The sequence below is a fragment of the Aphelocoma coerulescens genome, chromosome 7, assembly GCF_041296385.1.
Source record: "Aphelocoma coerulescens isolate FSJ_1873_10779 chromosome 7, UR_Acoe_1.0, whole genome shotgun sequence".
Lineage (NCBI taxonomy): Eukaryota > Metazoa > Chordata > Aves > Passeriformes > Corvidae > Aphelocoma > Aphelocoma coerulescens.
The window spans coordinates 32,810,275-32,826,637 of NC_091021.1; the positions used below are offsets into that span (position 1 = coordinate 32,810,275).

The 16,363-nt window shown below is 38.2% G+C and overlaps 1 protein-coding gene across 1 annotated transcript in view; it reads right to left on the minus strand.

The window, feature by feature from the left end:
* The window catches only part of NCKAP5 (NCK associated protein 5), a 334,856-nt gene that overhangs the window by 26,113 nt on the left and 292,380 nt on the right, over window positions 1-16,363 (minus strand). The window contains exons 14-16 of the mRNA XM_069021208.1: window positions 5,874-6,188; window positions 3,581-3,717; window positions 2,028-2,157 (exon numbers count right to left, since the gene is read on the minus strand). Coding sequence (XP_068877309.1) covers window positions 2,028-2,157; window positions 3,581-3,717; window positions 5,874-6,188 — 582 coding nt within the window. The remainder of the gene's footprint in view (window positions 1-2,027; window positions 2,158-3,580; window positions 3,718-5,873; window positions 6,189-16,363) is intronic.

Here is a 16,363-nt window from a genome sequence, read left to right on the forward strand (position 1 = left end):
AAAAGGAATTTTCTGCGGCTCCACGAAAGCACACAGGAGGCAGAGATGTTTATGTCAACATTAAGCTCCTTTCCTCACACATCTTGTTACACAAACTTCAACTCTGCCTTGTAACCTACCAGCCTTAAGAGAGTATCTGCCTTCAACAGAATCACATCAGGGTAGAACTCAATTTATGAGATTGAAATCAAAACACTTTCATGGCTGAAGAGAAGGATCTGGAATATTTGGCGTATTCCTTGTTACTCCACTGACCTTCTTGTAACATTGGGCAATGAACTGGGAGTCTCATGCTAAGCCCATTAAATTAACAAAGGTCTTATCATTGACTTTTAATAGCCTTTGCATTGGGCACTCAGTCTTTCTGTTCCCTGCTTATAAATGGAAAATGAAAATCACTACAACATTATAATTGTGCAACCAGTGAGTTTGGGGACTCAGCTAATAAATGTAATTATCTATTCATATAAAAATATTCTCTGTGGATTGGTTTGCTGGAGCCCCTTCCCCAGCCTCATGTGGATGTTTTGAGGTTATATCACTTGTGTGCATAAAGACACTGAGACCTTTGAACACAGAATGGGATAAAGCATGTGATGTGAGAACTGCATTTAGAGAGCACAGAACAGAAATCCTGACTATGAGGAATGACCACAGCAGAAATACTTTTTTTGTGTCATAATCTTCTATTTGTCTCCATCACAATTATGTATTTTATTCTCTTACTGGCTCAAAAGTGAGGCACATACACAAAATTAATGAATCTCTATGTAAAATGGTCACCTCAAGTCATTAGATATCATTAAACTTGGAATCTGCTGCCATTTAAGGCAACTGGTAACACATGATAAAACCCCTTTTTTTTTTTTTTTTGCAAATTGTGATCAATACAGGAAAGAAAAAAGCTTATTTACCTCTTTAAAAAATCCCATTATTTCACTGAAATATGGTTTGTAAAAAGCAAAATCTGTAAAAAGAAGTGTTTATGGGCTGACTAAAATGACTTGCAATATTTTCTACAGATTAAACCCACAAAGCTGCAGCAGTAATGTAAATAAATGGCCCCAGCTTCCTATTCTGCTCTCTCCCATGGAACAACAAGCAATGGATTAGCTCTGAAAATGCCAAATGTAAGAGCCCAATGCCCAGCAGACACTGAAGAGCACAGTATCCAGCCACCCGTGGTGTTTTCCATGCCGTCGTCACTGCGGTGATGATGCTGCAGGTGCTGATCTCTGCCAGGTCAGGCTTGGGGCTGCACAGGTGATCAGCTCTCAGGGTGGTGCCAAGACCTTGCACTGGCCTTTGCACTCACCAGAATTTTCCACCTGCAGGGGATCCGTGGGCTTGCAAGGACAAGGACAGAGCTGCCCTCCCCTCGCCGCCCCCAGGGCACACATCTGCACTGGAAGGTGGCTCAAAGCACAGCAGGCTGGTGGTCAAGAAAAGCCAGCAATTTTCTGGGTTATTAAACACACAGAAAACTATTATCTCAAGAACGTCACTTAATGTATTTTTATCTACTGGAATTCAGTAAATTCTGAATTGCCATCAATTCTCACTAAAAACTTTGGTACTTGAAAGCTGCGATATATACACAGAGGAAAATGAGAGAGAGTTCACTGTGGCACCATAACCAACATCACCTTGATACAGAGGTTGGGAAACTGTGGCCTTGATGGCTGCATTATTTCAACTGGCTGTATAATTAAAAAGAAAAAAAAAAGAAAACTATATTTATAGTCAACTTTCAATTTTGTAATAATGTAATTATTTTTATTTGCACTGCAGAGAGTTAAGAATCTACAAGTTAAGCCCCTCTGAGCAAAACCTTTGGAAGAGGAGAAAAAGCATATACACATAATAAAAAGCAAAAGGTAATAAAAAGCTAATAGAAAATTAGACTGGAGAAAGATTTGGGGCTAGAAAGTGAAAACCAGACAGAAAGTTCAATGAAGGACACCATCTGCTGCTGAGTCAGTGTGGGGATGAGGGACATACATCTTTATGAACAAGTTTTCAATTACCTTGTCTGTTGTTCTTTTTTAGCTCCACAAGAGTCTCCTCTGCAGTTCTGAAATAACTGGTTTCGTACTCTGGCTCTGGCTCACTGTCAGTGCTGCTTGCTGAGTACGTGCACACCCTTAGAGCTGTGTCCTGCACAAGGAGGGGTATGGCAGCAAGTCAGATAATGCAAATATATCAAAATAATGCAGAAGATAATATTAGGAGCAGCACATTTTATATTCTTCATGCAGTATAAATGGGTAGTTCAACTGGGAAATCTGCATTACCAGTCTAACTCCTTCAAGTAAGTAACCATCAGTCTGTCACGGGGGAAATAACACATTCTTGTCCTGCTAAGTCCCCTGAGACAGTCTGGCAGAAACAATCCTGACTTTAACTTTTTTAATTTTTTTTCCCACTGTAACACTGTTTTTGATTCTACCAACATTTTCAGATAATTTTATCCACCAAGTTCAATTTTAGAAGTTCTTAAGTATATTTAATACAGTCTATTTGTAACATGCAAAATTATCACACCACAAATGGTTTGCTGCAAGCAATTCTAGAGACAGTTAGGATGGCCAGTAGACAATACACCATTTCTACACCAGTAAATCCTAATTGTTTCCTGAATTCATGTCACTTGTCCTGGTATTTATATTACAGTACTGGAGAGCCTTTAGTTCCCAGCTGATTCCTTTGCAAGTTCTTTCCAGGAAGCAATATTATTGATTTTCTTCTGGAAATAAAGAGGAACACTGACAGCTCTGGACAGCTTCTAATCATGGAAGACCTGAAGGCTCAAACTATTCAGGAGCAGCAGCTCAGTACAATAAACCCCACAAACCAGGTAGGGGGAAGCTAAGCCTGTTACTGCTCGGGTAATGGCATGTAGAAATACAACCTACTACCCCTATCCCAATTGTCTATCAGTGGCTCAAATGAGGTTTTAATTCTGTTTCTCTAAAGGGGATATTAATTTCCCCATATTTCCATCCATGCTGCAGTTTCTAACTGATGCAGGAGGACATCCCTTTGTTAGGAATCACACACTTGTGGAGAGGGAACCAGAGCTGAGGATACCTGCATGCAGCCAGGTATGGCCAGCATTAGAGATTGCAAGCCAGCTGTAGTCCCAAAACCCCACAGAAACATGTTACAAGAGTGTTGTCCTGTTCACAATACTTCCATAGCACATCTCTCAAACTCTCATACTACACATCCATACAGACAAGGAACCCTAGGCCTGGGGAAAAAAAGAATCTGAATCTCACTAAAAGCAACAAATGAGATCAACTTGCTAGAAGAGAAGAATGTGTTTTTCTTTTCTAAAAATGCCTTTGAGGATTTTTAATTAAAATGTGTTTATAAGCAGGAGGACAAAGAACCTTTAGGTGCTGTATTATTATTACTGGTAAATAATGAGATAGCAAATGAAGGGTAAGGAAGTAAATGTAGCTGTTAGATTGTTAGTTACTCTTTACACCATATTAAAAACACTGGCCATTTCTGATACCTCTACACTGGCCACAATACCCATCTCATTTAAGAGATGCCACCTCTTAACTTATACCTTTGTTTTAGTAGTTTTCTTGGGGGTCCACTCTGGAAGAACTTTTCTATTTTCTACAGTCTCTTTGGTGTGTTCTAATGAGGCAGAGGTCACAGAACTTGCTTCTTGTTCACTTTGCTTTGCAAGGTTAATTATTCCTGAATTAAGAGAGACATTATTTAAATTCCAGGTCTCATCAGCATCTTCATGATAGTGTGTCAATTATAATTCAGTAAAAATTGGGGGCAAATTGTGATACTTCCATTACTTCAAATAATATTTTACTGCTCAAAGGAACAATTTACTAACTTACTGGAATAGTTCTAACTAAAGTGGCAGAATTTCATCCAAATCCTTTTCCAGTTAACAAGAAAAGAGGAAGGCATGAATTTAAATCCCTTCATTAGTTATAAAATATATACTCTTTCAACAAAGAAACAACATTCAATAACTACTCCTAGGCATTGTGCTCTGCCATTTCATGTTCTCAGAGAACAATCTTTTAACATAAATACAATTGGAAGTACCTTTCTAGCAGAAAGCCAGCTTTTTTATTTGCTATATTTGCACTACACAAAATCGGAACATCAAAGAAGATATATTGAGCATATGAAATAAAGAGATAATTGTAATTTGGATGAGAAAGTGAGGGAGAGAAGAATTGAATGAAAGTAGTCTAGTAAAGAATGAGTTGACCCCATCATCTGATGTGTACTACTTTTTTGTAACATCTCTTCATGACAATTTAATTAAGATACAAACCTTACAAGGTTGGTGCAGTGAATATTAGCATTAAGATCAGAACAATCTTACTGCTACTGACTTCTTATGAAGCAATTCAGCTTGCAGTTTCTGTTCAATTTGTTATAATGACAGTGTTTAATCATGGGCTCTACTCTATAACACACTGCTGAATTGAGGTCACACATGTGACCATTCAAGCATGTAGCACATAATCTATAACTAAGATTTCTCTTCTGAATCCTTCTTAGCTGTATCATTAATTAACAGTACACTTATTTAAAAAATATTAAGTATTAAAATATCTTTTTATTTATTTAGCTTTGATTTGAAAAGAGCAGGGGAGTCTGCAATAAAGCATACAATGTGTGCTTGCAGTCTATTACACCATTACAACACTGCACTGGGAATATTGCTAAATCAACTTAGTTTTAAGATTTTTAATTAGAAACCTTCTGTTATACATCCTATGAACATACAAGAGAGGTTTCTTTCCTCCTAGGCTCAATATATGTCAGCTCATTAGTAGAACATATATTTGATGGCTTTAAGCTAAGCTCAAACTTGATATTTAACCTTACATGCTAATTACACAGAATGTCTCTTATAGATAGAGTGATATAGATTTATGCAAGTTAAATACAACTTTTACAGCAGCAATAACTGGGCTGACAAAGTGCTAACCACTATAACTCCAGTAAATAAGTGACATTGCATTTGGTCAAGATAAAACAATACCCATTAAACTAATCACTTTTACTGTGCTTTGTGCTGTATCTGTCATGCTGACTATGAAAATTTCCCTGTTGCTAATGCTACATGATTTTTAATGCTATTAACATATATATTAACTCCAAAGTCTTCAAAAACTTATATAAATAGTCAATGTTTGTTTATGAAAAATGCACAGACTTCAATGGAACTATATACTAACACAAAGTTATTTGCTGGAGCTTTGATGGATTGCCAGTCCTTTTATACCTTTGTGAGCTCTTGTTTTCTAGCTTAAACACACACGTAGCTCATAAGAAAAAGTCAGGTATTTTATATTCATATATAGAAATGTGTTTGCACAATGTAGTAATGAGAGCCTTATTGGAGGCCAAGGCTGCATATTCAGTGGGAGAGAATTTATGCATCAAGGCCAAATGAGTCTTTAGTTCAAATCCAGTATCAAAATCAAGTCTTCATGAATATATCTTTTCTATGTCACAACATGGCTGTGCTTTGTACTCTCTATTCTCAGTCTGATCCTGAATATTACTGAACATCCATATTCTTTTTCAAGTCAACTTCCAAGGCTGGCATATGTTTTTTTTCTTCAAATACTGTTTCTTGAGAAAAGGCTTTAAGAGCTAAACTCATTTTTCTTTCTCAGATAAGCATTATGTATAACAAAATTTCCATATGGCTCAGGTCACAAACTTGTTAACCTTATGCATTCATAAAAAGAGTATCTTCTGCTCTGCATTTAACATTTCTGTTATCAATTGCCTTTATTACAGGATTTCTGCTAATCAAAACAGAGGCCAAGGCAGAAATAATGTGACTTTCAGTGTAATTGACATTTTACCTGAGGAAGCTGGTTTGGGAAGGTGACTTTGAAAAGGTCGTATACCTTTGGCAGTCATGGCCGGATCAGATGTTGAGTGACTAATTATGTTTTCCACAGCCTCCTGGCTCTTAGCTGTTGAAGGCACTTCTCGCTCAAGAGTTTTGGCTTTTACTGAAGGAGCTGAAAGAAGAACTTGCTCAGATGCTGCACAGATTCCCATTTCCAAGGCTGATTCTTGCTTAGAAATATGTCGCCCCGTCGATCGGTTCCCCGAGTCAGGGAGGGGGAAGGTTCCAATCCCACTGTCCAGGGTCCTCATCTGGCAGCAAGACTCTAAGGCACAGGAAATTAGTGTGATGGGATGGAGCTAAAGGTATTTAAAGTCAGTGAAAGCATGTGGGGGGAAAAAGAGCATCATAAAGGGAAGGTTTCAAGGCAAGGGAAATGTTTTGCACTTTGTGACTGTGCTGTTACCTGTCACTGGAATGCTTTTGACACCTTGTCTAACTGAATACAAGGAAATACCCTGTTGAGGTGCAGTGAAATTAAACAGGTGCCAAAACATTGACACTGGCCTGCTTCAGAGTAACAGTGTGAATGGATAAGTGGGACCAGTCCTGGAAAGCAGTTACAGATGGAATTTTAAAATCATTTCGTTTGAAGGCCCACAGAATGTCTGGAGAGTACCAGTGTGAGGCATGGAGTAGTGTAATATATTTCTTCCAACATAAACCCACGCTCCACAAAGGTTTGGCCTCTCCATATCTCTGTTTTGCTAATTGTTTCTCATACAAGAAGGTGTTAACCAAAATGTATAATGTATTCTTACATAAAATTAAGATCTGCAGAATTTCTTCAAAATACCCATCTCTCAGAGCATCCTGAAAAACTGGGACAGCAACAGCCATGCCTGTATTTACCTTGTTACGCTCTGGTTCTGCACATCCCAATTTGGGTACGTGTACACAATGCCAGGGATACCTCTAGTACTTTTATTTTCAGAAGCAGTATGGTCCCACACTGCCCTCCAGCTTATTCATCTTACTGGAAAGGTGCTGTACTAACCATGAAACAGGGAAAGGTGCAAGTGTAGATGTGTGCACATGGCTATCTGAGCAAACAGGATGGACTGGCAACCCCCCTGCCCTCTCACTGTCTATCAGTTTCCAGAGACTTCCCTTTTGTTTCTATAAGGGGCAAACAATGTTGAAAAGAGTGTGATGGCAAGGTCCTTCTGAGAGCTATAAACACCAAGGAGGGAACTTCAGCACTAATGGTTGGAAAATGAGCATAATTTAGGTTAAATGTCTGGAAACATCCCTTGACAGCAAGCTCTTAAGTCTGTGGCAGACACTCCCAAAGGAAGCAGAGGAATTTCCTTTGCTTTGAACAATTTAAGGCTACACTAGACTAAAGATATACTGCAGTGAACAATTGTACTCCAGCAGGAAGTGCAGAATATGGCCCAATATATCTTCTCCATCTCTATTTTAAGTGTTTCTGAGTATTGATTCTTTTTTTTAATGATATGTCCATTTGTTATTTAAGTCTGTTGTAGTTAGCAGTCCTCTGTCAAGTCATTTTCATTATTTTTTCCTCTGCTGAGTTTCTAACACTCTCAGAAATTTGGAAATCTTTCTCCCCTACGGGTTTTGCCTATTTGTTTTTGAACAGAGAACATTACCATGGTCATTCTCATTAAATATCTTCATCTCAATGGGCCTTTCTTGATAACAAGTCAGAAACGACTTACAGATAAATTAAATATGTATTTCTATTTCATGGTTCTTGTGAAAGCAGAAGCAGCCTTATATTTATGTGGTCCTCATTACCTTATCACTCAGGGTCAAAGAAGGACTGAAAGTCCTACTGAGCACCTGAACCATACAGGGCCTGGCTGAGCTGCAGCAGCAAATACTCTATGCATTGTCTTTTAAAAGGGCAACAAGTACTCTGGTTTCCCTCAGAAAATTACTGCATACCAATAATTTCTCTCTGTAGGTAAAAGGAGGTAAGGTGAGGAAGCCATGCCTAGCTAGCACCTACATTTTCTGTCACATTTTTGAGCTAATATGTCATAATGATTTTAGAAGTTGCTGAAGGTTTTCCAGGAAACATGAAGAAAAAAAAAAGAGAATTATATTTGGTTCTGCAGCATCAAAAGGAGGTATCCCATCTACTAAATCCTCTTACCTCAGCTATACTTCCTCTGAATTTTTTTTGTTGTTTTTGAATAGCAAAATACCTAGCTAGAAGTGGGAGTGCAGAAAAGCAATTTAAAATGCCAGGCATTGCCCTTGCCATTTTCTGTACATAATCAAGCTGAAACAGCATGTTAGCTCGTGGACAGGCAATTCTTCAACTAAAGACTGTTGGTGAGAGAGTTAGCAAATAAAGGGAAATATGGAATAAGAAAGGACTTCTGTTATTTGTCTCTTAACCAAAAGACATCTGTGCAACACTGGTTGTGTTGGAGAGGCAGAGCTCTTCAGCAGAGACACTGAGCAAACTGAAAACATCACATAAAAGAACACGAAAGTCTGAGGAGTCTCCCCTCTCCTGTCTCTATGGTCAAAGTGAGACCTGATTTTGTAACCATTTCCACAGGGACTCTGAAGGACCTTGTAGTGTTGTTTCCTTTATGACCATTCCCTAAGAAAAAAAAAAGTCATTCCCTCCTAATTATTACAGGGAAATTAAGTAGGATCAAAATGTGTATCAAAAAGCAAAGTTACAGCCTTTGCTAAGGGAGAGCTGGAAGATGGAAGCTTTTATCTTCTGAGGATATGTATCTTAAAATGACATATGGATTGCTCTTGCCCACTGTTACCTTGTGTACATCTACGAATGGACCATGAAAGCAATGGCACAGAATCAAAAGAAATGAACACTGAGGGCCAGACTTCCAAGAAAATACAATCTCCTGCTGTTTCTAAAATAATTGGGAGAGGGAGGGAGGAGCACACCAGAAGTATCGCATTTAATTAGCAGGAAAAATAGTTTTAAGCGATTCTAGTCTTCCTTCATAGAGATTTTATCCATGATAAAGGAAATACACCAGGTGGAAAACAGATTTTTAAAAGAGGTCTCTAATTTTTAGTTCTGAAAAACCACAAAAGGGTCTGGTTTTCAAAGCATTCAATGCTTGGCAGCTCCCGTTGTGACTCTTAAAGACAGATTTTTTGAAAATTCTGTGACTCAGCTATGTTGAACAATCCTCAAAAACCTAGACCTAAATCCAGACTACACCACAAAATTCTTTGTGGATTGTAATTTTTCATTACTGAAAGTAACTAATTCACCCCTACAACTAATACAAACAAAAAAGTATCTTTCAGACAATTTGTATTACTGAAAGAATGAATACACATTATCTTGTGTTGCTTTTAAATGTTTATGAAGCAACTGCAAAATAAAAAAATATGTTATACAGCCCAGTGACAGCTTTCAAACAGCTTCATGGCCCATCTGATTTCATCAGCTGCACTGACACTTCAAATTACTGTTATCAGTCAGAGCTGCACAAGACTACATAATGAAAATATGTAAAAGTTAAATCTCTGGTGCTGTGACAGTACCACTCAGTAGATGAAAAATGACTCAGTGAAACATTAAAGTCTGAAAAGAGTAATATATGAGCTTAATTACTTTTGCTTGAGAATTCTTCCTGATATACCAGCCAAATTCCTTGCCTGTTTCTGATTTTTTTTTCCCTCCTCTTTCCTTGCCAGGGAAGAAAGAAGCTCACAGAATGGTATTGGCTTTATAGTGGACACAGATAGACTCACTCACCATCAGCCATTTCTCTGAATAATCAGACTAGAATCAAAAGCCTGAAATACTGAAATAGCTCCTTCCCTCCCTCTCATCATGGGGATTTTAGTCTGGACCAAAACCAAAGTCCCTGGAAGTCCTACTGTAGAGGAACAATTCCAAACTGAAAATAGAAACAAGGAAGAATTTACAGATATTTCCTGGAGATCAAGAAACTCCTGACTGCATAGGGATCTTTTGATGACAAAGCATTGTAAGAGCTCAGTGGAAAACTTGAGGAAGACCTTTAATTTTGAGAAGCCTCTAAACCACCGGAAAAAGGGAGTTAACACTGCATAAAAAGTTTTCTGAAAGTTTTCCAAACTACTTCTCAATAATTTTCAAATTTAGTATTTTCACGTGCAAGACGATCCTGCAGCTCATGTCCTACATCAGCTGGACACCAGGGTAATTTGTACAGCTGGACAATCCTTTGCAATATTGCACCATCACTGGTGCTTTACAAACATTTTCTGTATCAGTAAATCACCAAGGTCTCTTCAACATGGAGTCAGCACACAAATTAGAGATGGAATAAAAAGGATCTGTGAAAACTCTGCACCACTCTGAAGGTCTGGACAAGAGGAGAGTAGGAAAGGGACATACACTCAGCTGGCAGATATCAGGAATTCTAAAAATCAGATCATCACTGGGGAAAATAACTCTAGCAGCTCCTTCTGTAGGTTTTTTTTTTTTTACATTTTCCTCTGAAATGCAAAAATTAAAGAGTTAGAAGTAAACGTACCCCACTGATAAGAACTGACAGCTTAGAATTCATTGAAGTATTTTAGGGCATTCTCCTGAGCATAGATAATTTAAAGATGCATCTTAAATACAAGCAACAAATCATTAAACCTAATTATTCTTCAACTTTTTATTTCTTCTGAAAGACTTGAATTAGGCATAATAAGAGGAGACATTCCTGGATGGTGGCACACAGGGAAGGACTTACAGGTCAGAGAGGAAATAATTATAGGTCCTACCATGTTGTAACTGCAGTTTTGCCTCTCTACCCACTTGTGCCCCAAGTGACAGAAGGCAGCTGCATCTTAGTGCTGCTTGAGGGTATTGAGACTTCCAGAAGCAGCTCAATAACCTCAGCCATTCCCCACCATGATGTTACTGAAACACACTGATGGATACCAGATGCAATTACTGTAAACAGACCCTATTTCTACTTCAAATGACACATAAACAGTTTCTGTTTGGGGGTGGCAAAGTTACAGAAGTGTTTGTGTTACTTAACTTTGACAGCCAATCTATCTTAACATTCTTAAAAAGAGGACAAATTTATTTTATGTCAAAAAGATCACAGGTAGTTCTGCTTACATCAGCCTTTGTAGGTACAATACTAGTAGCACAAGGATATGTTTTCTTTCTAAGAAGCGTCCCACCTCATGAAAAATGTGGAATCCTCCCCTGTGCTCACCACTACAGCTGGTTTGAGATATTCCTCACATAAATTTTCAAGTTTTGGCCTACAAAAATGTACATGATTGACAGAAATTTCAGCTGAAATCTTTAAGTAACCACCAGAATTCTCCACAGAAAGCAGGCATTTTCAGGAAAAAAAATATCAGTCAAAAATAGCTCTGTATCAAGAACAGCTTCGCTGGGAAATTTCCAGCAAGCTGTTTTCAGAAGTACAGACTCAAGCCTTGACATGTTTTGAGTGGTACATAACACTGAATGGGCCAGCTTCAAGGAGTATCCAGGACATTAAAAATGGAAGGACGTAGTTCCCATCAGTAACAGAATACACAAATTCGAACACATTATTTTTCCTCACATTAGAAAGTTCATGACTTCCCACTAAGCTGGCACGGGGAACCAGATTAACACATACTGGCTTTCTTCTGAAACACAAAGGGAGTATAGTTTTTCCCAGCATTTTGAAACATGCCAAATAAAAATTAATAGATTTTCTTTTTTTCTTTTCAGAAGAATATTTCAAATGTAGATAGGTCCCTACAAAATTCTTTCAAAAGTTAATAAACATCTTTGAGCTACATGTGGCATTGGCACAAAGAACTTAAACTACAGATGGCAAAGCAGATCTCTTTATTTGCACATCCTTCTCTTCATCTGCAATGCTAAAGCAACCACAAAAAAAAGAAAATGTATTTCTGCCAAATCAATGTCAATTTAAAGTAGATTATTCCTTCTGGGTTTACACTATAATTTGATCCAATTGGTCAAATATGAGTGCATTATTGTTTTCTATCTAGATCTGAGGTACAATCAGTGTGCAAAATTAAAGAACCCAAAGGCTATCCGAGGTAAAACTAGAAAAGACCCGAGTCTCCACAGCCCTACACTCCCATGGGTACTGCACTGGTGGCATGGGATTATTCCCATTGCATACTGAGGAGGGATAAATGGGAGGACTGTGCTGACTATTTTCAAATGATGGAACTTCATTGAATCTGGGATTATAATTTATGCCTATTTACAATAACAATAAGGTAAATAAATACAACTTATTTTACCAATTTATTCAGTGCTCTTTCTATTTTCTTCCTAGTCACGCTTTATTTTGCAAAACCCACAGTCTTCAATATGTCATTCATCCATGATTTGTCAGTTGTCTTCACAGTTTTCCATGACCACAATCCCATCTGAAGTGTATTTTCTGAGTTGAAACAGATAATTGCTGCCTCATTTTAATTCCAGTCCCATCTTAAAATACATTTCTACTAGTAAGTCAAAAGATTAGTCTTAATTATTAGAGAATACTAACGATCTTGTACTCCAATTTAGCAGTTATCTATGGACTTTTTTTTTTTTTAACAAATGCTTCCTATGCTCCTCCAGGCATTTAGATCTGATTCCTGCATGCTTGTAATGGTGGCAAGCTATGTGGAATAGGGTTTTTACAGAGGACAAAAAGAGCTGGAAAAAGAACTTGGATAATTTTTTGGATTTGTTACTCGACACCTCTCACTGTCTATTGAATACAAAGGTCTACATGCAGTTTTCCAGTTGGGGAAGTCCCACAACCAATGGCACCTGGAATTATCTCTCTTGTATTATGCTGTTACATTTACTTCCTAAAAATCTACTCACTGTTCTCAGGAGACAGGATATTAGGAATAGATATAATTTTAGTCCTAGAAAAGATATATTGAGATTCATTTGAAGAGCAACTTGAAGCTCTGTGTAAAAGGCAATTAAATGAGGACCAGGTGCAGCCTGGCTGTCAATGAGGGCAGCCTAGAAATTCTTTGGGGAGCTATTCCTCTCTTGTGGCTGTATATCCCCCTTTGGCTTTACATTGCCAATCAGCCTTACAACTTCGTAGCTATCTTTGAGAAAGCTATAGATGAGTAACAGCTGAGAAGAAGGAGAAGTCCTCACATCTCAAGCAAGGTGTGAATCCACGGTAAGCAACAGGTCTGCTGCAATACAGGAATGTGACTTTCCCAGACTTTTTCACCAAGCAAAGCCTTCTGTTTCCCTCAGAGCCCTGAAATGTGAAGGTTGGGAGCCAGCAATCACACAGTCTCAGGAACATTTTCCTGGGGATGGCTCATTCAAGGCATGGATGGATGCTCCCCTTCCTCTAACAGGAAAGACTAACAGCCCTCAGAAATCCTGTCTGTAGGTAGCAAAGCCCAAGAAAGGATGGTTTGCTATTTACTCAGTTGCTAAGGGCTGCCTCAGCCATGCCTTTTCCATGTAACCACAGGCCTTTATCTCTCTCTATGCCCCAGTTCTTCACATTAAAACACAGAGCTAATCCCACTTCTCCATCACTGGAGTGCTGCCACGAGGATAAAGAACATAAATGTTCAGCAGCCAGTGCATAACCAACCTGCAATCCCTGCCATGAATAATACTTGTGTAGAGATACCTCCACTCAGCTTTTCTGGAGGTTGTTCAGCAACTAACAGCAAGCTGCAAAATACTTACAAGAAGCATTAAGATTGGGGTTTTGCTGATATTATTAGAGGCAGCTGGTTTATTTTAAGAAAAACTGCATTAAAACACAGTTAGAGAAGTGAAGAGGTCAGACTTAGCATCTCAGAGACATGGGCTCCACGTGGTGCCCCAGGGAGCATTTGGCTGCTCCATGTAGGGTTTCTGTTCACTGATGGCTGTGCTGGAGGCATTTAAGGATAACGGGATGGAAGCACTGATTTACTTACTGTTAAGCAACTCTCTTATAAATTGGAGTTTGGTTTCACTCACATTGAGATACTTTCTTTGATTTTCTATTCCCAACAGATAGGAGTAGGGATAGTGCTTTAAGCATAAATGCTGTCTCTGGTAAACATGGACCAATTTCTAAGTGCATAGGAAGCTCTGGGTTTTGCAAATGCACTAGAGAACTTACTATATTTATTTTGTAACATCACTGCTTTTTGTTTGTTAGTACAAAAAAATACTGAAATTAAAGCCACATGAATATTAAATTGAGCTTTAAATAATTTATTTTTAGTTTTGCCCTGCAGATGGCTTTACTTAAGGGTACTGCTAATGAACACTTAAAAATATACATGCACACCTGAAACAAACTGATTTTATTTCTTAATTGATGAAAACTTATTAGCAGAGTGAGTGCAGAGAGCTTTAAGTAGCTTTTAGGTGCATTATAGTCCTTCCGTTCTGGTACCCAAGTTCAGCTCCTCCAAACCAGCGGAACCAATGTGGAACTAACTGCAGGCAAGCAGGAGCTGGTATGAAACCATCATGATTTGAAGCCAGAAGAATGAACTAAGACTTTTTTTCAGGATATCTTTTTTTTGCAAAAAAGGTATGCCATGTTACATGGTGCTACAAAAACACCATTAGAATGACCACTTTGAAACAGCATACTGCACCTTTTTGCCTATTAAAGATAGGAGGTAGAGAAATTACTCACTGTAAATATATTGGTTGATTTCCTTTTCCTTTCCTAACAGTGAATTTTCCAAACACTGAGAAATTGAGTTCACCAAGTATTAAAAAGTATGCACTAATTGCATAGGTATTACTTCTCTCTTAGAGTGATTTTTTTTGAAGAGTCTGTTTTTCTATGATCTCCAATGATGACTAATTGCATAATCCTATGTCAACAATTCAGGTGTCAGACTGAAGACATGCATCAAAGCTCAAACTCAATTAAAAACAGCAACAAAATTAGGAACAGGCATCCTATCCTCAGAACGAGAATCTGGAAATGCATATGCCAATACAGCTCAAGCTTAATTTATAATTCAGGTAAAAATGTATTTTTCATAAAGTTCTACTAGATTTCATTGTAGGAAAGGAGCACAAAATCCCTGTGAGCACAGATGAAACACATGTTTAAAATAGCCCAACACATCCTCACTCGAAATGCTTTTCAGTTTGCTCAGTTGCACTTCAGGTATATGAATTAATGGGAAATGCATGACTGAAGCTTCATACACACATCCACAGATGGCCCTTGCCAGGAGCAAAAAACATGTAAAGTAGAAAAGTTTCAAATAGAAGGACTCACACTGCTATAGAGAATACCAGCGTGTACTATCCTGTGAGAGGCAGGATAATCAGGCACAGTGCTGATTTGAGTGATAAAAATTAATATAGATTGGGCTAGACTGTAAAGAACTGTAAATCAACACAGCAGCATTAACTTCAAATAACTTGGCTATCCTGTTTAATTGACATTTTAAGCCTGAATGAGACCAGCAGATTCTCAGTATCTTGAATAATAATTAGACTGTATCCTACATATAATGCATAAAGAGACACACTTCGTCTTCTAGTGATAAAATTTGGTATTTCTGGGTGAATAAATGTAGGGTAAAAGAAGGAACTTAACAGCAAATCACTGTGGCTAATAAGGAAGTGTTGATCAAAAATATTAATTCTCTCCACAGAGGGAAGACAAGCTAGACAGTAAGACTGCAGCAGAGCTGTAGAAGAACTGGCAATTAGACGAATGCTATGTGTACTATCTTTAAAGTACAAAGAAATGATTTGTCTTTGCCAGACTGTGAAGAAGGTAAAATGACATAAATTCGAAGACATTAATGGATGTTAGTTTCTTATTATTCACATTGGCAAGGTTCTCCATCATCTTCACAGAATACAAGTATCAACTAGAAAAATGCACAGAAAGTTTCACTGTTATCATAGGCTCCTCCAGACCATTATTTTAAAATCAATCCCTGCAGCAATGCCCAAATGCCAAACAAGAACACAGCACAGCTGACACTATTCATCCCATTTCTAGTGGTTCAAACCCACACAATGCCATTCCTCTCTCAGCTCTTCCATCCTGCAGAGTAGCTTGTTTACCTTCTCACTCATATAAAAACCATGCAAAACCCCCAGTCATTTATTTTAATGAAATTCCACTGAGAATATGCAGAGCAACTCAGTAGAAGGAAAGGACATTTAGTCAGCTTTATGCACCAGTGTATTTCTGATGAGCAAGGCCTAGCATGGTAATTAAGGCTGTTGCACACTGCCCTGCAAGGCCACTCAACAGCAGGACCACACCAAATCTTCAGCAAGACAAATATTGCAGCACAACAACAGAGGACTGCTAAATGTTGTGTAAAGTCTCCCAAAGAAATGGTCAGAGACAGATGTAGAAAAATATCCTTGAAGATTTAAAAAACTTGACTGATGAGGTCCCTGAGCAGGACTTCCAACCTAGGGGGATGTTTCTACATGCAGGACAGTCAGCTGTTCTTGCAATGCCCACTAGTTATTAACCCAGA